The following is a 23,321-nucleotide window of genomic DNA, read 5'->3' on the forward strand; positions in this document are numbered from 1 at the left end:
GATATACACTGATATTAATATATAAAATATACACTGATATTAATATATAAGATATACACTGATATTAATATATAAAATATACACTGATATTAATATAATATACACTGATATTAATATATAAAATATACACTGATATTAATATGATATACACTGATATTAATATATGATATACACTGATATTAATATGTAAGATATACACTGATATTAATATATAAGATATACACTGATATTAATATATAAGATATACACTGATATTAATATATAAGATATACACTGATATTAATATATAAGATATACACTGATATTAATATATAAGATATACACTGATATTAATATATAAGATATACACTGATATTAATATATAAGATATACACTGATATTCTGTAGCCTGTGTTTTATTAACGTGATCTATTCTGACCCTGTTTAATAATACTATTTGTGGGAACTTCTATTCATAGTTCTTTTACAGCTCTTTACACAAACTGACGGAAGAAATCAGTCTTTTCTATTTTATTAAGCTCCATATACATCAATATTTATTATTCAGCTGTAATACAAAAAAAGGAAAAGAAAACAAGTCGAAATCTGACAAATTTTTACAAACAGGTAGGAACCTTCAAATATTGTTTCATCGTTCTCAGTTACTACTGCAGAGCATTTCATTTACAATAGCTTATTACCGTACTTTCAGTAGGTTATACAGGTTCAACCAAGCAGACTACTGGTGTCCAGATATTAACAACTGGCTTTCATGCCACTTCAGACCAAACGATGAGTGGTAATGGGAGAAAACAAGTTGCTCCACCATGATATCTGAATTTCAACACAAAACTCTTGATAGATGCTCAGTAAAACTCAGCCATTGCATGTCAGTAATCAGCTTCCTACACGATGACCACGAGGATGGCCTGAGAGATTTTTAAAACAAGAAACAGAAAATAAAAAGACTGAGATCAAAAATATAAAGTCCATGGAAAGAGAGCTCTGTTAAGAGTCTTTTCTCCGAGGTAAACTTTCTTTTGAGACGCCTTAGGCTCCTCAGTACAGTCCCGCTGATGAAGACCGGTCCAAGAAAAGGTCCCTTAGAGCTGAAACTGAGAAAGCAGCAGTGCAGGCTGCACCGGCAGTCGAGAGGAGCGGATCCCAAACGTGGGGAGAGGCAGAGTCCGTCACAGAGTTACAGTTCAGAAAAAGCCATACTATCGGCAAGTGCATTTTTGTTCGAGCAATGTGCGACGCCTTTTCTTTCTTTCTAAGAGGCTGAAGAAGACTGAAGTTTGTTGTTATGAGACCTAAAGAGTGCGGAGAGAGGGGAAAGTTGAGACCCTTCACATTTTGTTTACTTTAGAGACACAGACAGAGAGGATGCAAAGGGGTCGACAGAGGATCCTGCAGCCATGTTGGTGTAATTTACAGGGAATGCCTTTATTACTGAGGAAATCTCACACAGCTACAAACTCAGGCTGACTTTGTGAAATGAGGAACAGGATGAGGTCCAACTGCTCTTTGTTCGAATCACATTTTAGTCTCATAAAACATTAAAACGAGTCGTCTCATGATCATTTAAAACATCCAAATACAGAGTCCGATATCTTACAACCGCTGTACATGATAAAACATATGTACATTCATTCAGCAACCAGCTAAGTCCATACAAAACGTCTCATAAATACCTCTCTATAATAAAATATGCAGCTTTACATATAGACTTGTGTAGCTGGTGAGGTCAACATATCCAAATCAACTCAGGGGAACAAAAAATAAATACAAGTTAACAACTAAAATGCATTTAAAACCCACTGAGAACAGATGAATTGGTGAAAAAAGGCCGATATCGTAGTTCAGGATGAGAAGAAAGCACATCCCTCAATTACATGATTAACATGTCAACACAACATGGCTGCTGCTACCACATGCTGTGATCACAACTGGAAACATCACAGTGGTGGTATGTACGTGAAAGCACATTTGGTGTTTGTGGTTGTTTCTTTATTAAATTAATTTTTTTTTTGAAACAGGAATGTTTCTGTATCATTATTACTAGAGACCCCAGCATCCAGTCCAGACTCCAGCTAGACTGGCCCACTTAAGAATCTGACAATCTGCAAGAAAGAAGAAAATGGGATGGCGTAAATCAAAAGGCATGCAGCAAAGGTGAACACACACACACACACACACACACACACACACACACACACACACACACACACACACACACACACACACACACACACACACACAAATGCATGATACTACAGATGTAACATGGCACCTGTTAAGACATCAGACATAAAGTCAGTAGTGGAGAGTAATTAATTAATAATAATTATTTTTGATGTATTATTGTGGATGTAAACACACTGACTAAAATCAGCTCCACCGTTACCTGCTGCAACATCAGAGATTATATCATATGAATCAAATAATCATCAAAACACCATAATCAGCACACGAGTGCATTAATTCTTCATACTAAGTAACATGATGAATGCAGGACTTTGTTTTCTACTTTTACGGGAGTTCTTGCTTCTTCCACCACTGCATTATGTCTTATTTGTCAGCTGCTGGTTTTAGTACAGCTGTTAAAAACATGACGGTATTAAGGACACAGCCGGTGAGTTTTGTGGGACAACAACTCACCAGACTTGTCCTTTAAAGTCAACTCTAGATTAGACAAGTAAAGCACATTCTACTGCAAAATACTTTTACTACACACATGCCAGCACTGCCGATACCAAACAAAGTGAATGGCAGACATAAATGCTAAATTAAGAGAAGAAAAAAGAACAAATGGCACGATAACGAGCAACACAGCACAGAAACACAAGCGTGGAATAGGAGGGAAAAACCTGGGAACCCTGAGAGGAGCGCTCCACCTCACCTGCTCGCTTTGAAACCTTTAAGCTTCTGTACAAAGAAGGCTTCCAGCACCTCGGCACACTGAAAGAACGGCGTGTCGTTGGGGTTGTAGTAGCGGCAGTTGTCGAAGATTTTGGTCACGTCGGCCACGAACTCTGTGAGCTTGTGGTAATGTCGCTTCTGCAGACGGGTTTCCATTGTGGAGAAGTCTACAAGAGGAACAGAGACATATGTTGTCATCATTCACAACCTTCAGCAAAGAGACGAGCTCCACGGTTTGAGAAGCAGCTGCTGATGATCTTACCCATCGGCTCCTTGATCACACGATAATAATCAGGTGCGTCGTGTGGATCCACTGGTTCAAGAAAAGGCCACGCCATCTTATGAGTCTGTTGAATTAACAGAGAAATATTTATTATTAATAACTCAACTACACTGAACACTTCTCACATCAACAGTGTCAATGCTCAGATGCTGTCAGACTCATGGGGAGGAATGCTGGTCTGAAAAGGGCTTTGGGTCCAGGTCTGAGGTGAAGACCTAACCCGCTCCATACCTGTAACGAGCGTAATATTCTCTTCAACCCCTCATAGTCTTTGTCAGTGAGCGGCGTGAGGACGGTCATGGCGTCTTCTGTCGACTGACACTGTGGACACACGTACACGTCGATGTGATTGGCCTCGCTCTGCAGGATGCCCACACAGCGCCCGTGGTACCAGTTCTGGCAGCGGTCGCAGCCAATGTAAAACCTGCAGGAGAAAATTCATCATGTTTCCCATCTGAGCATTTTCCAGAAACTGTGCCGATTCAACATGTGTCTACTTGTTAAGGAGCCGTACTGTGATTCGTCGTACGGCGTCTGACAGATGCAGTACAGCTCCTCGCTGCTGCTGCCGCCGCCCTCCTGGCCACGTTTACAGTCATTACACACAAAGTCCTCCAGCTTCTTGGCCTCCTTCTCTGTGATGCCAACACATGCGCCATGAAACCAGTTGGAGCACAAGTCGCAGCCGATGTAAAACCTGAGGGAAAAAGGTCAGTTCAGTTTGTGTCGTGCCACCATGAGACTGTTGAAATGTACAAACAACAGGGAGCTTACTTTGACTCGTCGTACGGGGTTTTGCAGACGCAGTACAACTTGGTGTCCTTCTTGTGATCCTTTGAGGTAGAAGAAAGCTTCTTCTTCTTGTGTTTTAATGAGCTGGAATCTCTGTCCTTGTCCCTTTCCCGGTCTCTGTCTTTGTCTTTGTCTCTGTCTCGGTGTCTGTCCCTGTCTCTCTCCTTCTCTCTGTCTCGGTCCCGATCTCGGTCTTTGTCTCTGTCTCTGTCTCTGTGTCGGTCTCTGTCCTTGTCCCTGTCCCGTTTCTTGTCCTTGTCGTGATGCCGGTCCCGGTCTCTGGTTCTGTCTTTGTCTCTGTCCTCTTCTCTCTTGCGTTTATGGGATGAGGAAGACGAGGTCACCGTGTGGGCGCTGTGAGAGGAATGTGTGGAGTGGGATGAATGGGAGGAGTTAGAAGCAGCTGCCTTGACTGTTGCTGCAGCAGCCTGGGCGATAGCAGCTCGCGCCTTCTCCTTTTCCTTCTGTAGCCTGGCTATGTCCCGCCTCAGCTCCTCCTGAGAAGAAAAGACGTGCAGTGGAACTTTTGGCACCTAAACCTAAAACAGAATGAGGTGAAGTTACTGGGAATGTGCACTGACCTGCACTTGCAGCTGCAGTTCCTTGTCCAGCAGAGCCCTCTTCTTCAGGATCTCAGCCTTCAGCTGTTCTTTGTGCTTGTACAGCAGCGCCGTCAGCTTGGTGGCGTTCTGCTTGGAGCGTTTCTGCTCCACCACCTCCTCCTTCTTTCTCTTCTTAGCTGCCTGCTTCTCGTCCTTCTCAATCTTGTCGAGGATGAACTTCATCACCTGGTTGCACACGATCATTCTAAAGACAGGAGCCGGTGTTAGGTTCAACGCCAACGAAAACACACCAACATCATGTATCATTATCTGACCGGGATCCAGACCTCTGGTTCTCCTCTCGCTCGGCTGCAGCCAGGGTCTTCCTCTGTTTGAGCTGCTCTGCTGTCGCGTTCTGCTTCACTCCCCCCTGACAACAATCATAATTATAAGTCTGTTAACACTTACAGTATGTAGATGCTTTAGCAACTGAATCATTATGAATCACTGGTTTTCTGAGTCCCACCTGTTTTTGGGTGCCGTCCCCAGGACTCACAGTCTGCAGATTCTGCTCCCTCTGTTCCCTTTTAGCCTCATGGTGTTTCTTCTTCTTTGGTGGAGGTTGTTGCTGCTGCTGCTGCTGCTGCTGCTGCTGCTGCTGCTGCATCCTCTGAAGCTGCTCCTGGACATTCACTGGCGCCTGTATTGTCACCATGTTTTGGATCTGGTGGGTCTGAATTGGCCCCCCTGTCTGCTGGATCTGGATAGGCAGCTGCAGTTTGATCTGCTGGGGGACGGTGCCTCCCTGCTGTTGTGTCTGGGCCTGGATCTGGGCTTGGATCTGGGCTGCAACGTGGGCCGGCAGGGCTGAAAGCAGCTGGACTGGCTGCTGGAGGCCTGGAACAGTGATGAGCTGGTGCCTGATTGGAGACTGGACCTGAAGCTGGGGCTGTGCTTGAACTTGGGTTTGGTTCTGAGGCTGGAACTGGACTTGGAGTTTAGCTTGAATTTGTGGTTGGACCTGAAGCTGTTGCTGAACCTGGGTCTGCTGCGGTGACTGGACTTGGAACTGGGGCTGGGTTTGGACTTGATTCTGGACCTGGGGTTGTTGTGGGGCCTGAGTTTGAATCTGGCTCTGTTGCTGGAACTGCACCTGAACCTGGGGATGGATCTGTGTTTGGAGCTGAGTTTGGGCCTGAGACTGAACTTGGGGTTGAGCCTGGACCTGGGCCTGTTGCTGAGTCTGGGGTTGTGACTGTGCCTGAAATGCAGCTTGTACCTGCGGATGGTACTGAGGTTGGACCCTTGATTGGAGCTGGGCCTGGGGCAAGGTTTGGTTTTGGGACTGAAACTGCACCTGAGGTTGGATTTGAGTGAGGGGCTGTACTTGAGCTTGGGGCATTTGCTGTGATTGAGGCTGAACTTGAGGCCGTGGCTGAAACTGAACTCGGACCTGCGGGTGGATTTGGGCTTGTGCTTGGGACTGGAGATGAGCTGGAGCCTGAATTTGTTGGACTTGACCGAAGGGCTGGACCTGAATCTGTGCACGGATTTGGGTTTGAGGCTGTGGTTGGAGTTGAGTGCTGGTTTGGGGCTGTAGCTGAGGCTGGGGGGGTCTCACAGCAGTAACAACAGAAGACACCGGTAAATCCTTCATATGAACCTGAACTGCTGAGACCGGTATTTGTGAAACTTGCTGCATGGAGACAACAGTAGGGTGCTGGACCCGGGCTTGGGACTGAGGGGGCAGAGATGACTGAGGCAGGGGGGTAACAGGAGAATGTGTGGAGACCAATGCAGGGGCAGACGGCACAGTGACCAGAGCAGGCGCCTGAATGGGAGCTGCAGCCTGCTGAGCCGGCTGAACTGGAGTCTGAGCTTGAGATGCAGCCGGAGTCCAGACCTGGGGCTGAGCTGCCTTCTGCTCCGTGAGAGCTACAACAGGAAAAGGAAACGTGTTAAATAAAACCGTCTTGATCAGATGTGTACAGACCAGCTACAAAAACAAGACGGCTGCATTCTTTACCTGGCACTGAGGGTGTTGTAGAGGTGGCTGTGACTGGTGTGACAACAGCATTAGCCACAGCAGCGTGAAGAGGAACCGGAGATGCGGCTTGGATTTGGGTCAGAGCTTTGGCTGGGGATGGGACAGCAATCTGAGAGGACACAACAGCTACGACAGGAGCAAGAGCTGGGGTAGGAACTGGGACAGTAGAGGGAAGAGAGGCAGAAGCCTGGATTTGGGTGGAGTTAGCAGCAGCTGCTGTGGCAGCAGCAGTAGCAGCGACTTGGGTTGGAGATTTAACCGAGATGGGAGATAAAGCTGGGGCAGGGGCCGAGGTTAGGCCTGGGACAGAACTGAAGGTGTGTGTCTGAACCTGGGATTGAGGTACAACTTGACCCGTCACAGGCAGCGACACTGTAGTTTGGGTTTGTGTGGGGAATGAGGCAGGAGTTAGGGTGGAGACCTGGGTTTGGACCATGGCTGGGACTTGGCTTTGTGCCGGGGCTGAGGTGAAAATGTGGGTCACCGGTGGGACTGCGTTTTGTGCTGGGACAGGCACAGATCTCGCCATTTGGGGTTGTGCAGGGAGAGTGGATGTTGTGGAGGATAAAACCTGTGAGGGACCATGAGCTGCAACTTGCAAGGCAGGCACAGAGGTGGATATTTGTGATTGTGCAGGGACGGATGATGATGGTGTTTGCATCAAGGCCTGGGATGCAGCTTGTGCTGGAGCAGGCACAGGTGCTGCAACTTGAGTTTGCACTGGGAATGAGACTGGGGTCGGACCCAAACTCGGCATTTGTGTTGAGGCTGGGGCTACAACATGTGTTGGTGTCGGTACAGGAGCTGCCACCTGTGTTTGAGCTAAGGCTGAGGGAGTGGTTTGGACTTGGGCAGGGGTTCTGACTTGAGCTAGACTTGACATTTGGGTTTGAGGGGTCTGAGGTGATGGTACAGTGGGTTTTGTGGGGGTTGCAGTAGCGGGTGCTGAAGTTGATGAAGATGGAGGCATCGGGGTGAAGAGGAAGCGCTGGACCTGGCCGTTGGGCATGGCTGCCTGCATTAGCTGCTGACCAGGGCCAGGGATGACCGTTACACCTTGTGGGATGATTTGCAGCTGGCCTTGGGTCTGACCCTGACCCTGGATCACTACAGTCAGACCTGGGTTTCCACCCTGGAACATTACAGACAAAAGGAGTATTAGTTTTAACAACAACAAAATAATAATTCTAAACCTAATTTACACAGGTTATAATATAAACACCTGAGCGCCCTGTGTTAGCTGCATGAGTTGTGCCATGGTGAGCTTGACTTGACCCTGTTGTGGTCTGTTGGCCTGGGGGGCTGCCACAGGGGACTGTCCAGGAACTGTGGCGGCTGCATGAGGTGATGGTGACGGAGCTGCAGTTGTCTGTGCAGATGTAGAACCAGGCGCCACTGCAGGTAGCCCGCGTCCTACCTGGGCCACAGCCTGCTGAGGTTGACCTGGAGGGGATGAAGAGGGAGGATGGATTTCTATTTTCTAGGTCACAAAGACTGACACAGCATGCGTTTCACTGACGGATCTCACTGACCTTGTTGAACCAACGCTGGACCTCTGACCATTGCTGTGCCCACAGAGGTAGAAAAAGTAGGTGACTGGCTTATCGTAGTGCCAGGCTGCAGCTGACCTCCTGCTGTAGTGGCCTAGAGAAAACAGGAAAATCATCAGTCGTCATAATTCAAATTTCTCCTGTCATGCAAGTAAATAAAAGGACGAAAGATAAAAAACCTGTTGCTGAGTAGTTGAGGCAGAGGTGGTGGCTCTGAGGTTGATGTTGCCAGTTGTAGGATGTAGTGTGCTGTATGTCCTCAGGTTCGCAGGAGGACCGGAGGGGAAAATGCCCAAAACTTTCTGCTGGACTACACCTGTCCAAAAAGAACGATTATTTAAGGAGAGAAGTCGATTCAGTCGAGTACATGCAGCAATACAGAAGCAGGAGGGCATGCACTGTGTGCAGGAAAACAACAGCAGTATGTAGTAGAAGTAACACAACTCAGAACTGGTTTAAAACCAAGCAGCTCATAGAATCACCTCCATTCAAGAATAATAAAAAACAAAAAGACACACTGGCAGCATCCATTCTCAGTGTCAATCCTTCATCCCAAGGCAGATTGTTTCCTCTCATACGACACTTTTTCATCCATTTTGGCACAAACCAGCGGAAATGGATGACACTCGTGCTCCCTACCTCCTTGAGTAGTGGGCATGTTGAGCGTGACAATCTTGCTGTTAGCGGGGAGCGGCAGCTTGGCAGTGAGGACCTGGCCAGCGACAGTAACTGGGCTGCCAGCAATCTGGAAGGTTTGCTCGGAGGTGGTGATGCTGGTAGCCACAGAGGCCACCGAGCTGGTGGAGGCTGCAAGACACACCATGCCACCTGCAGTCACGCGTAACCACAACGGCCACCACAACAGCCAGTGTGCAGCTGTGGTGTCCACTGGAGAGCCGAGTCAACAAAGGGGCTGAATTTTCAAACTCTTATCGGTTTGTGCTTTATAGTGTAAAGAAAATCTAGTTTGAAAAGACTGCGAGTGGACACCACGAGCCGCCAAGTCATATTTAGCACACAAATCACATTTAGTGAAGTGGACAAGGGACCAAAAAAAAAAAAAAAACAGACTCTTTACACACCGATGTGGTGACTCAACGACGATTAAAAAAAAAGAAAAAAAAAAAAAAAGTAAAAAACTAAAAGACTCTTGTTTGCAGGGCTCCAACAGAAAGATGGATGAAAAGGCACAAGACAGTTCCATAGAGGATTTCAGATGAGCTTACGATGAGCTACTACTCCTCATCCTCCGTCTTCTTACCTGAGCTGTTGTTGTTCTGACCCTGCTTGACCCAGGAAGCAAACGACTGCTGGAAGTTCTTGTCTTGTTGGAAGGAAACTGGAGAGCCCAGTTTTGATGCGAGGACCATCTTGGTTCCAGATGTGACCTGACCCATCCTCTGGCCTGTGGACAGTGGCGTGCACGGAGCGCTGGCTGAGGTGGTGGTGATGGTTGTTGTGGGAGTGGTGGCAGTTGTACTCGGTCTCTGCAGCTCCAGACGCTTCTAAACCAAAAAAAAACATAGTTTTGAGTATAAGGACTTTGGAGACGTCCCGGTGTACTGGAGCTCCACTGAACACCAAGAGTCCAAGTAACAGTGCTCCCACCTGCTGTGCAGCGAGTCTGGCCTGTCTCAGCTGATTCTCCAAATGTGCCTTCACGTCCTCCACCGTCTTCAGGGTGCTGCCCGTCTTGGAGGGATCCAAACCTTGTGCCTTATCCCTCTCCACCCTGCAACATCAAACAAACATAACGTCTTTGAGGATTCAGTGATACTCAGTATAATAACACCAGGAGACCTTCTCTGTTTCTCACCTTTCTGCAAAGGCCCTGATCTCCCACAGTTCCAGGTCCTCTTCAGCCACCCAGGTCTCCACCGCGACAGGCCCGGTCAGCTTGGCTGGCTCCTGCTTCTTGGGCCTCAGGGCACTGGAGCGCAGGCCTTTCCTCTGTGGAGTCGGGGTTTCTGTTCATAGAAAGAAAACATTTTCCTCGTCAAACTTCTCCACTGGCTGTTTTTGTGAGGGCACCTTTTAGAAATCGACTCAGTGAAGGAAGCTCTTCAAAGTACTGAAACAAGATGTTTCGCTGCCTTCAACCACATCAAACACTTGTGAGGTTTTGAAAACCAGATACACTTAGGCCTCTGACCTACATCTGAGCTCCTGCAGTAATCAGGGCAGCTCGCACTAGTTTAAGAGTGTGAAAGATTGTGAATGAATTGTGCCCATGTGTGTGAAATAACCTATTTAACCTACATGTTCTGTTACTGACCATTCAAGTAGTATAAATACATCCATACACACCTTGAACAGGACTTTATGCTGATGAGCAGTTTTTCTTTCTGTATGTTAACAGTGAGTATATTTTTCGTGTTGGATATGTGACGATGATGGCACATCATCAAAGCCCCTAAAAGCATCTTTTCACACTAAAATCCCTTTTAAATATTCTGTACAGTCTTTATCTCCTACCTTTAGGAGCGTCTCTGTTTCCCAGGGGACAGATGATCTTCCTGATGCAGTATTCTGAGCGGATCCCGTACGGCCCCACATCTCTGCGCTTGATTATCTCCGTTGTGGTGATATCAGTGTCTGTGGTTTCTTTGGATCAGAATCAAATATATGAATCAAGTGAAGCTGCATGTTTTGAACAGACATACAACGTAATGTGAAGAGGCACTGTGATTTTCTCACCTTTCCGAGTTGTGCCCACAGCAGCAGAGGGCTTCACAGCCATGTCGTCCCATCTTAGGCAGGCCCACAGCAGCCTCAGCATCAGACTGACCCCTGCCAGCGACTTCACAGTCTGGAGCCGGTACCTAAACAGTCAGAAAACATCAGTCCAACAGCAGCAACTGTGGTCACATACACATTTAAACATTTAACTTGCTGCATTTGTAATCATAAACCAGCCGTCACTTTATTAGGTAAAGGAAGCGAGTCAAACACAGACACACACCCTCTGACTGCAGTAAATCCTCCTTCATGAGGGGATAAAGTTTGTTTAAATTGATCAAAATGTAAATGGGACCTTTGCTGTTTTTGTTAGAAATCTACTCCTGCCAATATGAACAGAGTCAAAATAATAATACAGCACAGTTCCTAATGTGCTACCCACCTCCATGTGATCCCAAACGTGGGCCGGGGTGAAGGGTAGGGCCATATATCCTGGGCTGGCTTAGCGTTGTAATTGAAGATGGGCACCTCTCTGATGCCTGCTCTCCTCGCCAGCCGCTTCAGGTCATCGTTCGGCAGCACAAAGATGCTTTTCTTGCTGCTCTTGGTAACAAATTTGCGGTAGGACGGCAGAGCCGTGCCTGAGCGCGCCTTCTTGGATTTGGAGAACCTGAGGAGGCTGACTCGGTCTCTGGTGGAATACTCTTTACTGATGGTCATGGAGTTCGCTGGATTTGAGCCAGAGGTGCTCGTCTTGGTGTCTGTGACAGGTTTGGGTTTCTGGGAGATGACTGCCCCGGGGGAAACGGAGCCTGGCTGGATAGTAGAAGAGGAGCCTGTGCTGCTTGATGCTTGAGGCGTCACATCAGGTTTACTAATGCTGCTGGACATATTAGTTGTGGGGACATTCTGAGACTCTGTGTTGGTGCTGTTAGAGGTGATGGATGTCTTCAAACCTTTACTACTACTGCAGCTGTCGACATTATTACTATTCATGCTAGAGGGGCTTGAGGACGGAAGTTTTGCAGCCGCTGTCCCCTCACCGTCTCTGGCCGTGTCCTCATTCTTCTTGTCACAGTCGCCTTCCTCTAACACGTGGTTGTCTAATTTGGAGATTTTCAGGGGAGGTGAACGACACATATCTGTCACATCATTTTGAGAGAGGTTTCCATTCATCAGAGACCTGATGGGCTCTTTCTGAGGCTCGCCCTGAACTCGGCTGCTTGGGTCTTGATTGATGTTTGAGTCTGCAGGCGTTTCCCCATTCACCTGCACAGGACTGGTCTTGCTTTGGTCTACTTCCAGGCCCTCCGCATCGCTCTGTGCGCTGCTTTGCTCCATCTCGTCATACCCACGCTTCTTGGCGTTCTCTCCCATCCGAGCGACTTCTGGCTTCTGTGTTTTTTCTTTGGTTTCTATTGCCTCTGATATACAGTTGTTTTTACTGCTGAGCTCAGAGCCAGCCACAGGTCCCCCATTCACCTCCTTGTGGACTACGGTCTCCCCACTGTTCCCCTCCACAGCGTTTACTTCTGTGTCTTTGCCGTGGTTGGGTGTTGTGGACTCTAATTTGATGTCTGTTTTTGCCTCCTGCTCAAAGTCCAGTTTTTTAACCACATGGTCTTTTACTTGGATGCTTCCTTCCTTCTCTTCTGCTTTAACACACGGGGTCACAGCGGCCTGCTGTTTGCCTGCTGTGGATCCTTCAGTTTTAACTGCTGAATTAGGCTTCGTGGCGGCCATTTTGGACCCCAGGGCCGCCTGTCTCATCCTCTCCAGCCTCTGCTTCTCCTCCAAGGTGAACTGTTTTACCCGGCGCTCCAAGAGCCCATCGAGCTTGGAGGGCTTTACCTTCCTCTTATAAGCTGTCCGCAGCTGGAAACCCTCGCTGACATTCACAACATCATAGTAGGGCTTTGATGGCGCCGTCTCCTCATTTTTATGTTGTTCAGCTTTGAGGACTGGTTCTTCTTTCACAGGCTGCACAGTAGACGAGGGCGAAGCTTTGCTTTCGACTTTATCTGCAACTGAGAATTGAAATATGTATCTGTTAAACTGCATCAAAGAAAATCCAAAAGATATCTTTGTCTTGATACCACTTCTAACATTTACCTTTCTCCTCAGTTGAAGTAGAAGTTTCTGGGCAGGATTCAACCTCCATTTTTTCATCTTCTATTTTCTCTTTGTCCATACGTCCATTCGTTTCCTGCTCTTCCTTTGTGGGTTTTTCTTCTTCTGTTGATGTCTGTCCCTCCTCTGGTGACGTGCTCTGAGATGATGCTTGCTTCTTCTCCTCATCCTCTGTGTTTTGCTTCTCTGTTTCCATCAACTTTGTCTGTGTTTTGGTGCAAGCTGCTGAATTCTCTTTGCTCATAGCTGCTATGACAGAGGAAAAAGTTGTTTATGAGCCAAACACAGCAGAAGAAAATAAAATCAGTACCATGGGGAAATCAGTTCCTACCCTCCAGTTCTTTGCGGTAGTTCACGTTAGTGTTTCCTGGTAGTTTTGGAACAAAACGTGGAACACGAGTCTTACTGAGCCAGCTCCAACCACCATAACCAGTCACTCTGTACTCCTCCCCTTTCTGCTTCCACACCTAGAGAGAAAAACACAGGTGACGCACACAAGTAATGAAGCATTATGATGAAGAACTACTGTCACATTAGACGACATTCATGCACTGAGAACTACTGCAGTCAACAGTCAACACACTAGATGACTGATGACCCACCCGAGGTGTGAGCTGCAACGATTCATTGATCTCGACTGATGCATCAATCAAACAGCCAACAATCCGATAGAAAATGTAAATATCAATGTACACGTGTCTTTTTTTGACACTATCAACGACTCGTGACGCCGATTTACCATTCGTATTGCGTCTGGTTCTCACTGGGAATTAAAATTCTCTGTACCAAACTGAACTCAGAATCGGTCCTCTGTTGGTCATGCGTGCTGTAAAACCCCAGCTGTGAGTTGCATGACACTACATGGCAGAGCTGTTTTACCTGGTGTTTGATGGGGATGGTGTACTTCACCCAGGTGGCCTGCTGCAGCGTCTCCTCATCCTCCAGTTTTTTCTCGCGCTTTTTCACCTTCTCTTTCTCCTCGCGTTCCATGGACGTCATGCGATGTAGCCTGAAGCAAAAAAGACAATCACTGTAGACTACCAGCAATAAAAATCACAATTCAATCAGAGTATCATTGAGTCTGCAGCTCAATTGGTCAACAAGGTATACTCCTGATTCACTGCTGTGATTGCTTCAATCCAGCCACGCAGCTTGTTTTGTTCTTCTGTTACCTTGTGTGTCCAAGAGACTCCTTCCACACTGGCAGCATGACCACAGGTTTGATGGCACACTCCAGTATGGCCAAGGCCAAAGCAAATTCCCTGGCCTTGCTGCACATCTGCACGGCTTTGTTCCAATTGGTCCTACAAAACAGAGACAAAAAAAAAAATTAACAGATAAAACAAATCCATCTTATGCAAACCTTCAAATCATATTTAGTGGAAAAGTTTCCTCATATTTTAAAAAGAACCACAACGACTTATGTTTGTATACTCTCAGCCTTCGCCTTCTTCTCTGCCTTTATCTGAAAAACTCCTCCACATGACAGCTGTGCACAATTTTAAAACATCTCTGGAGATGTGCATGCTGCTGGAGAAAATACATCCAAGAGTGTGACCGACAGCAGCTGATGTTAAACTAACTGATCTGAGATCAAAACCACATTTCAGTTTTACTGCACGGCCTGATGGATTCATGCAATCTTCAAGATGTAAGCTCCGGGAAAAGCCTGGAACTGTTTGAAGGAATAAATCTGTGCCAGGATTGTACAGATAAAATCATCTGCACAAGCTAGATGCAGCGAGACGTTTTAATAAAGTCAGAGGAAATTTCTTTTCCATTCATATACGCGTACTCCATAATTCATGCACAAACACAGTGTAAGAGCTGTGCATCTCTGTTCAGCTGCCCTCCTCACAACCTGATCTGAGCTGTACCTGTGTGATGCCCAGTTAGGATGCATAAACGGCCCAGGCACATTGTTTTCCAACTGTATGATGGTGAGACGCAGGGTGGAGACAGTCAGGCTCCGCGATCCATAGATGGAGCCGTTCCATTTGAACTCGGACGCCGTTGTCAGGCTGAACTTGTGGGACAGGTGGCGTCTCTTGTCGTGATCCTCCCGGTGCTGATGCTTGTTGAGGGCCAGGACATTGGTGCTGTACTGGTTGTGGTAGACCCTGTATTTGCCCTCCTGACCCAGTTTGAACAAGCTGTTCAGATTCACTTTCAGGTCCCTTTTCAAGAAGCTGAGGCGCAAAGACTCACAATCGGAGCGAGCAGGAGACGACTGAAACATGAGAGGGGAGAAATAAAAATAAAAACTGATTTTTAAGGAGGAGCTCATCTTGTGGCCAATAAACTCCCGTGTCCAAAACCACAGCCATGCTCACCTCTTTGCTGCCTCTTGGTGTTTGGTTATTCGGCTCCTGTCCTGCTGCTCTCCCTCGATCTGTCTTGACCCTTTCAATATAATCCTCTGTTGTTCAGAGAGCAGATGACACCATCAGTGCAACAAAAAAAACAAAACAACAACATTGATTCAATTTACTTGTTGAACAGTGTTTACCTGTCCCGTCCTGGCTGGTGAAAGATGACCGAGAGGAGCGATCAGCAAGGTCTGGTGGCTCCAGTTTCTCCACGCCGCTGACACTACTCTCCTCCGGCTGAGACGACTGCTGCTGCGGCTCATCTTTGGTTTGCGGCTGCAAGTTGTCAGAGTGTGTGACTTCACTGCTAGAGTCTGCTTTGTCATTTTCATCTAAAGAAAACACGGGAAAAATGAATGTGAATAGGTGTAAAACCAAGTGTTGCTAGGAGTGGAACTGAAAAGCCTTTATTACGAGCAACATGCTATAAGAAGAAGGCAGATGTGCAAACACCAAAGAAATGACACCTGTACATGAGATTGGCAAAATTCCAAACTCCGTAATTAGAAAATTCATTGTGTGGCTTGTTCAGTGTCTTCAATGTTGGCTGTGCAGTCATCAGTCTAGTTAGGCCTAGAAATCCAAGCCCATCTTGGACAGAAAATGCTGTAAACATTCTGCAAAGGCAAATTAAGAGACCAGCTCTGCCTTTTGAGCCGTAACGGGAGAGAGTTCTGCATATATATGCAGCTCTTTGTTGACGAGGTAGCAGGTGGGGCTACCAGGCAGAGAGCCTTTTGTCTGAGCAACAGGAACCCACCCAATAAATTGACTTGAGAATAAGGAGCTGGTTGTGGTGGGCATGGCGTGGTAGCTGCTGTTGCCAGGAAAGCCGTCTGCAGCAGTGCCAAAAGTGTGCTTTTCAAGACCGTGAGCACAGGATACGAGAAAAAACTAAATCCAATTTTTAGCTACTAGAGGAAAAAAAAGACAAGATGTCAACAAGGATCATTAATACGAAAGGAGAAAAAGTCTTCTCACTATCTAATGAGAGGTTTAATGGAGACAAAGAAAAGAACCTGTGAACCTCCAGTATTTTTCCGGTAGAAATGAGGAACAACCATTCAAATGAACATAATCGACTTATTGGCCACATCATTTATGGAAGCACAGAGAGACAGAGACAGTCTTGACCAGCAATCATAAAATGGTCAGAGACAAGCCAGCCTGACTGAAGCGATGTAAAACAGAAGGGGAAAGTACAAATGTTCCATTAACTGCAGGCAGTTGACACAATAAACACAAACTGGCAGAACAAAGCGAGAGCAGCACAGCAACATATGGTGCTAAAACCCCAAGAGAACGGGCACAGATCTGTCAGAGAGAAGCCTGGAAAATGAAATATCTAAATGTTGCAGACGTGGCGGAGGTAAAAGAAGAAACGTGTCGAGGAGAGTTGATGTTAGTGATGCAATTTCAGAGGGAGCAGATAAACTCAAAGCACCGAACAACCTACAATCCGCCCCATTACATGGAGAATGTGCCAAGAGTGGTTTAGAATGAATTAATTCGTTTTAACTGAAGTCTTGGTGTTCAGGTGCACTCACTTATCCAAAAACAAACCTCCGGTGCTGCTCATCTCCAAACCCGGCCTTCAAACTGGATTTAGGTTCATGTGTGTGGACAAAGACAAAAAACTAACTGCTCTGGAACCATCAACAAAATCTGTACACAAAAACCATCAGTGTAGTCGGACACAGACAGGTCGACAGATGAAGAGGAGCAGTTACCTTTTCCTTCCCCCTTCCTCTCTGGAGCAGTCTCCACGCTCTCCTGGCTCCCAGACTGAGCAGCTTGTGTTTCCTGGTTTGACTCTGGGGATTCTGTTTTGGGTGCAGCCGAGTCCTGGGAAACTGAGCCGGGGTTAGGATCGGACACGCAGCTCTCCTCTGTGGACGGAGGAACCGTGGCTACTGCTGTAGAACACAGCAAAATGGAACCAGCAATCAGAACCCATCCTTACTCTCTATACACTTTACAGGTTACAGAAAACTTCAGTTCCCTTTACCTGGTGAGCTAACGTCTTCTTTATGCTCTCCATCTTTGTGCTCTCTGCTGTCGGGCTGCGGGGTGAGCTCAGTAGTGTCCTCTGTCGTCTTACCGGAGCCCGTTTCTGCTTCTTGCTTTGCTTCCTCTGGTTGCCTCTTTGTTTCCTGTGCCTCACGTCTGACCTTCAAGTGTTCCATCATAAGTTCTACAAACAAAAGGGAACATTCATTTTCAGGAATAAAAGACAACAATTGCATATTCATCTCTGTAAGTCTGGGTCCCACAGTATATATCATGATACAGGGTTATGATTTAATATACTAAGGTACAATCACACTGTGCAAAGCAAAGGCGATATACTGTAATTCTTTATAATCTAATTTTAGGAAAATTGACCTTGTTTCATCCGATTATTAGTCGAAAACCACCAAATATTCATCACATATGATAAAAAGCAGCAAATCCTCATAATTCTATCAACTTTGCTTTGAGAACAGAACTCACTAAAAGCTTTCAACATTACTCTATAACTTCATTATACCAGCAAAAGAAGGTTGTTTCCATTAACACAGACAAAAAGCACGGCAGGTTTTATCTTCTCAGAAGGCCTACATCTCCAGAGAGTTTTCTTAGCTCCTCAAATGATGAAAAGCAAGGTGCAGGCAGCAGAGCGCTGCAGCAGTGGGCTTTTAACGAATGAAAACCAGCAGTAATGGTCATAAATCACTTATAGTGGGGAAAATGGCACAGCAATGACTTTAGAAAAACATGCTGCACACACTGTAGTCCACAGAAAACCTATTCAGATCTCTAGTTTTTGACAGAAGGCCAGAGGCAGATCTCCAGTAAAACACAGCACCGTGGTGTCTTTCTGAGAACTCGATTCAGGGGGTTTGGTGACAAGGACAGGAAAACTGTTACAGAATCAGACAGCCTGTCAAACACAAACGGAAACTGTGGCACAGTAATCAAAAGTCTCGCAACCACTTCGGCTCCTTGGAGGAAAGTGGAGGGGGAAAACTGTTGTAGAGAACGTGAAAACATTTCAACTGTCACCGTAGTGGAGCCCTGCTGCCTGAGGGGAGGGACTCTGTTATCTGGGGCTGACAGAGTGTAACCTGAAGGATGCATGACTTTAAAGGTTAAAAACAGCATTGAATGCGTACCGTTGACAGCTGTGAGGTAGGCTTTATTGTTTCCACGCGCTTTATTAGTGAGGTCCTCTGTGATGTCCATGTGAGCTTGCACTTCTTCCTTCATCTCCTCCAGAGTGGCAAAGAGATCCATCTCCCAGTACTCCTTATCAAGGCAACCCATGAGCTCCTCCAGCTGAGTCCTGGTGCTGTAGTACCAGATCTTTTTCTTCTCATGCTCCCCGTCCTCCTCGCTGAGAAGGTGACAAGACAGGTTCTTAGTTAGATGGTTAACTATCAGACCAACAACATCATGAAAGTGAGATTATACAGACACTGTGTGACACAAACCATGTTACTGATCTAATCACTTTCACTGCACTATGCTGAGACCTGCAAACATTCAGCTGCAACAGCAAATTGGTTAATACAGACTGATACAGGTTACCAGATCTCTGAGGAAGACAAAACTGTGACACCTAATAGACCGTGTCTCATTTATATTTTATGGGAGCACAACAGATTAGCTTAAAAATCCAGTTCCCTTTCCCCCATAATCAAAGATGTGAAAAGAATCTGTCAAATACTGCATGACAGTGAGAGGAATGTCTCATTTGAGAAGGCCACGCTCACACAGATCATAAGTTTTGGGGGTGAGGAAGCATTCGGGAACAGTCTCACTGCCAGTAAAGATAAAGGACTCGTCTCATCTATAATCTCTAGTCAAACAAATGACTGAATTCATGGAGTAGTGTAGCCTCCTGTGGGCTGAATGGATTCCTGGTGACTTTCAGTTTTACAAGCTGTTCCATATTTTAGGCTGGAACAGCAAACGCAAACATGTTGTCCAACGTATTCCCTAATGCCTCCGTATAATCTCAGCCATCCCTTTATGTTTAAAGACTAAACCTTAAATAGCACACACCTCGTAGAGACGGCGCTGTGAGTGGGAGATGACCTTTAAAGAAACCATATTCAACTAGCTTTCAATTGTTTTGTGTATTTGGTTTTACAACACAAACTTATGAGACGATGGTTTATAAGGATGACACTGAATAGCTACATTCATGCAGCCTCATCACTGTGTTGACTGCTTCAGCTCAAACTGATAAATACAGAAACCACTGTAGCTGTATATAAACGACATGTAGGACCTAAAGCTACCTGTTTGCACCAAGTTAAAGGTAATTTCCGTGCAGCAGCAGCAACTTACACTATAATTCTCCTGTTTAGAAACCAGTATTTCCTCTGGTGGCGGTCGTATCCAATCGGCTCCTGCCGGATGTAGGGTCTGTTCTTCTGCGTCTCCATCACACAGTCTGTCACACCAGGCACCTTGTGTGCCACACAAACCTCACACTGCCACTCGTCCTCTGGGACCTCCTCCAGTGGGGGTTTCACACACTCCAGGTGGTACACGGCGGAGCAGGTCTCACAGCACAGCAGGTCACCCAGGCGGTGACACACACGGCAGTGGTCGTCATACTGCATAGTGCCATCGGACATCAGCTCCTCACGGGCGATGTTGGTGGTGAGAAACTGGTCCACCAAGAACTGTAGCACCTTGATCTTACTCTCAAGAGGGCCATAGGGGTAGTCATCCACCTCCTGGTATGGCAGGACGTGATGGTACTCCTGGTCGCTCTCACAGTACGCCCGCAAAACCTCAGGCCACGTCATGCCATCAATAAAGTACAGAGTGGAGTTGACACTGTCCTTGAGGTCAGCGGGGCCAAAGGTAGTGTTGGAGGACTCCTCCTCACGTAAGATGGCCTTCAATAGGGAAATATGCGTCTCTGCTATTAAAGTGCACTGCTCCTGGCCCACCAGCGCCGCACAGAAGTCCTCAAAGCGGAAGGGGGAGAGACGCAGCACCGTGCTGAAGTTCCGCAGCACCTCATAGATGGAGGTGGCGTTGAGCAGCTCCTCGTTAGGCACCAGGAGATCCTCTGAGGTGTCTGGAAGCTCGAGCGGAGGAATCTCCTTCTCCTCAAGAATGGGAGTGCGAGGTCGGGGAGCCCGTACTTTTTTCTTCCCTGTAGGATAAAGATGATATTAGTAATTCCAGAAGGATTCAGCAGTGGACATAAACATTAAGTACACAGTAAGGTCCCGAAGGTCTCAGACCAGATGACTCTCAGGTGAATTTAATGGACTCATCAGAGGTGACTGTGTAAATCAACCTTGAGCCATTATTCACTCGTCATAAAAATGGTTCTGGCTCAGGTTTCCAGAACATTACTGACTAAGCAACACTGTGATAGTAGGAAACAAGTATCAGAATCAAGTGAAAGTATCAGAAGTGAAACTTTTGCTCTAAGCAAAGCAAACTTTGCCATGTTTAGAGCCATGTGTGGCCTCAACATGCTTCGTATAAACTGGATCGGTTTTACACAAAGCAGGACCAAGCACCGGAAATGAGCCCATCCTCATCATCAGGTTAACAAATCAGGCTTTTTTCACTGAGAGGCAGAAAAGCAACTTCAGGCTGATTCAAGTGTCACCTGAAGGTGTGCCTCAAAGAAAAGTCATAAAAGTCGAGGCACCTTTTTTTAAAGGTGTTAACTCGGTCAGTGACACAATTTTGATTCACTTTGATTTCTAACATGCAGGAACCTTCACAACGCCGTGTTTCTACATTTTACATTTCTAAATCCTCACATTTTCAGATTATCTCCAAACTTTTGAATCCCACGATCTTTAAAACACATTATCTCAGATGTGGGCTTTAGTCTAAATACTAGAGATGATCATATTGATGTCAACATCAAGTTTCTATAGACCTCAACTTCTGTTTACCTATCAACTCCAACACACCTGTGAATAAAAGGGAATTATGTTTATATTAAGTTGTAAAAACACAGTTATCTTACCAAAGCAAGAAAAGTGAATAAAAGAAAATAAACTAAAAGGTAACGTAAGAAGTTTGGTAAACTCTGAAGTGCACTACCCCGGACGGACACCGGCTCTGCACACATGGCCGGTGTCATTATTAGCTAGATGAGGCTGCTTCATCCTGCAGAATAAGGGAAAACATCAGCTGTACTGCTGCTAATGACGTGAATAATAGTGAAACCACACATTAACCCTCCTGTTTGTTGGAGGAGACACTTCCAGTTGTCATTTCTGATGAGTTTCTGAGTGATTAATTAAAGTTTACTAAGTTGAAGTTTGCAAAGTGACAACATGACAGCCATGCTAGCCAAGCTAAGTTAGTTAGCTAGTTGGTCTTTTCTCTTAACTTCTGTCTTAAGCTTAAATTAATTAATGACAATTCATATTGAATTAAGAGGCACTGAGTGTTGATTTTAGATGTAAATAAAGTTACAGTTAACTAACGAGGCAGCATCCTCGGTGTCTTCAGGATGACAGCGGGTAGCAGGAGCTAATTTTGCAGGCTAACGTTAACGTTAGCACGCTAGCAGCTAAGTTTCTGACTTAATTGGAACAAAGTTCGATTTTAAATGATCGAATTCTGAGAAATGACTAAAACAGGTGAGACCTGTTCACAGGTGTGTTTCACACGGCAGGTAAACCGCTGATACCGCTGCCGACCCGGTCCACCTGCCGGAGCACTACCGACGGACCGCGGCCTGTGTCTCCATTTTGAACAATAACCTCTCCGCTTCCTACACCGACACCACCAGCAGCATGAGCGGGATGTCGGGCTCCGTTTTCCAGCCTGTCCCTGCGGTCGACCCCCCCGGTCCCGGTGCTTATTTACCCGGAGTGCTGGCGTGGGTGCTCTGGCTCCGAAAGCTGCTCTCCGTGCAGTAGCTGCCTCCATCGTCCTCCTCGTCCAGCGCATCATCTTCCAGGCAGTCCGAGTCGTCTTTGAGGGCCTCGTCCTCTTCGGACTGGGGTTCCTCCTCCACGAACTCGTCCTCCTCGGACCTCAGGCTGACAGCATCGTCCTCCTCCTCGCTCTCGTGGTCGTCGTACACCACCGCTTTGGACGCAGGCGTCCGCCTCCCTCCACGACCCCCTCTGCCGCCTCTGCCTCCTCTTCCACCGCCGCCACCTCTGCCTCGTCCCCTGCCCCGCGTTGACGTGCCGGACCCCCCTTTTCTTTTTCTGCTGGACTTGGGGCTCTCCCGTGCGGGGCTCTCCTCGTCCCCGCTGTCCCGCAACCTGGGCTTCAGGTTCCTCCTCGGTCTCAAGCCCCGGGCCGCCGCCGGAGACGGCTCCTCGGCCGGTAGCGGTTTGGGCGGCCTGCCCCTCTTCCCTCTCATCATAGGCGACAATCTATTATGTTACGATCCCAATGTTTGCGTTTGTGTAGCCGGCACCGACGCGAGCGAGAGCGGTACCGCCGCGAAGCTGGACCGCGGGGGGTTCGGACGGTGCAGGAAGCCCGCGGAGCGCCGGTGTGTGTCGGGTGTGAAAGCTCAAAACGTTAGCCCGGCGTCCCGTTCGGGTTCGCCCAGAGCCGCCATCTTTCTTCTTCTCCGCCTCTGTGGCCGCAGGCAGCGGGGCCTCAGCGCCGAGTCACGTGGTGTCACAGCTCCAGGAGCGAGTCTTCACCGAACAGACACGAGTGTTTACAGATGATTAATAATAATAATAATAAGAATAATAAGAAGAAGAATAATAATAATAATAATAATAATAATAATAATAATAATAATAATATTAATAATAATACTAAGAATAATAATAAGTGGGTGAATCAGCTGTACCAGCTGCAACATTACTACAACTGCTGCATCCATACATTAGAGTAATGCAGCACATGTCAATCAATTCAACATAAACACGTCCTGCGACTCTTTAATGGAATAAAATCTCCATAAAGTAAAATGTAATAGAGTAATAACAGTTCAACACAGTAAAAGATCACATTACTAAATGGGATCATCCTGTATAATGAGAGCTTTTAATATTATTTTCATTTTCCATCATTAAA

At 46.6% G+C, this 23,321-nt stretch overlaps 1 protein-coding gene across 3 annotated transcripts; it reads right to left on the minus strand.

The window, feature by feature from the left end:
- Window positions 1-506: 506 nt before the first annotated feature.
- Window positions 507-22,872, minus strand: LOC113160187 (nucleosome-remodeling factor subunit BPTF-like). Of its 3 annotated transcripts, none has more exons than XM_026357295.1 (32): window positions 22,140-22,872; window positions 19,629-20,451; window positions 18,449-18,669; window positions 17,302-17,487; window positions 17,024-17,209; window positions 15,434-15,625; window positions 15,258-15,343; window positions 14,802-15,154; window positions 14,097-14,228; window positions 13,804-13,933; window positions 13,256-13,391; window positions 12,907-13,170; window positions 11,237-12,821; window positions 10,813-10,937; window positions 10,591-10,719; window positions 9,932-10,082; window positions 9,724-9,847; window positions 9,377-9,620; window positions 8,755-8,922; window positions 8,295-8,431; window positions 8,098-8,209; window positions 7,788-8,008; window positions 6,545-7,697; window positions 5,045-6,453; window positions 4,866-4,948; window positions 4,558-4,783; window positions 3,959-4,473; window positions 3,699-3,881; window positions 3,416-3,608; window positions 3,164-3,248; window positions 2,882-3,068; window positions 507-2,102 (listed from the first exon to the last, which is right to left on the minus strand). In XM_026357295.1, the coding sequence occupies exons 1-32, from the start codon at window positions 22,648-22,650 to the stop codon at window positions 2,087-2,089; spliced, it is 10,266 nt and encodes a 3,421-aa protein (XP_026213080.1). In that variant the 5' UTR covers window positions 22,651-22,872; the 3' UTR covers window positions 507-2,086. The 3 variants fall into 3 exon arrangements, with proteins under 3 accessions (XP_026213080.1, XP_026213070.1, XP_026213088.1); XM_026357285.1 differs by having other exon boundaries at window positions 12,907-13,173; XM_026357303.1 differs by lacking the exon at window positions 8,755-8,922 and having other exon boundaries at window positions 12,907-13,173.
- Window positions 22,873-23,321: the final 449 nt, after the last annotated feature.

Source organism: Anabas testudineus, chromosome 8, assembly GCF_900324465.2.
Source record: "Anabas testudineus chromosome 8, fAnaTes1.2, whole genome shotgun sequence".
Classification (NCBI taxonomy): domain Eukaryota; kingdom Metazoa; phylum Chordata; class Actinopteri; order Anabantiformes; family Anabantidae; genus Anabas; species Anabas testudineus.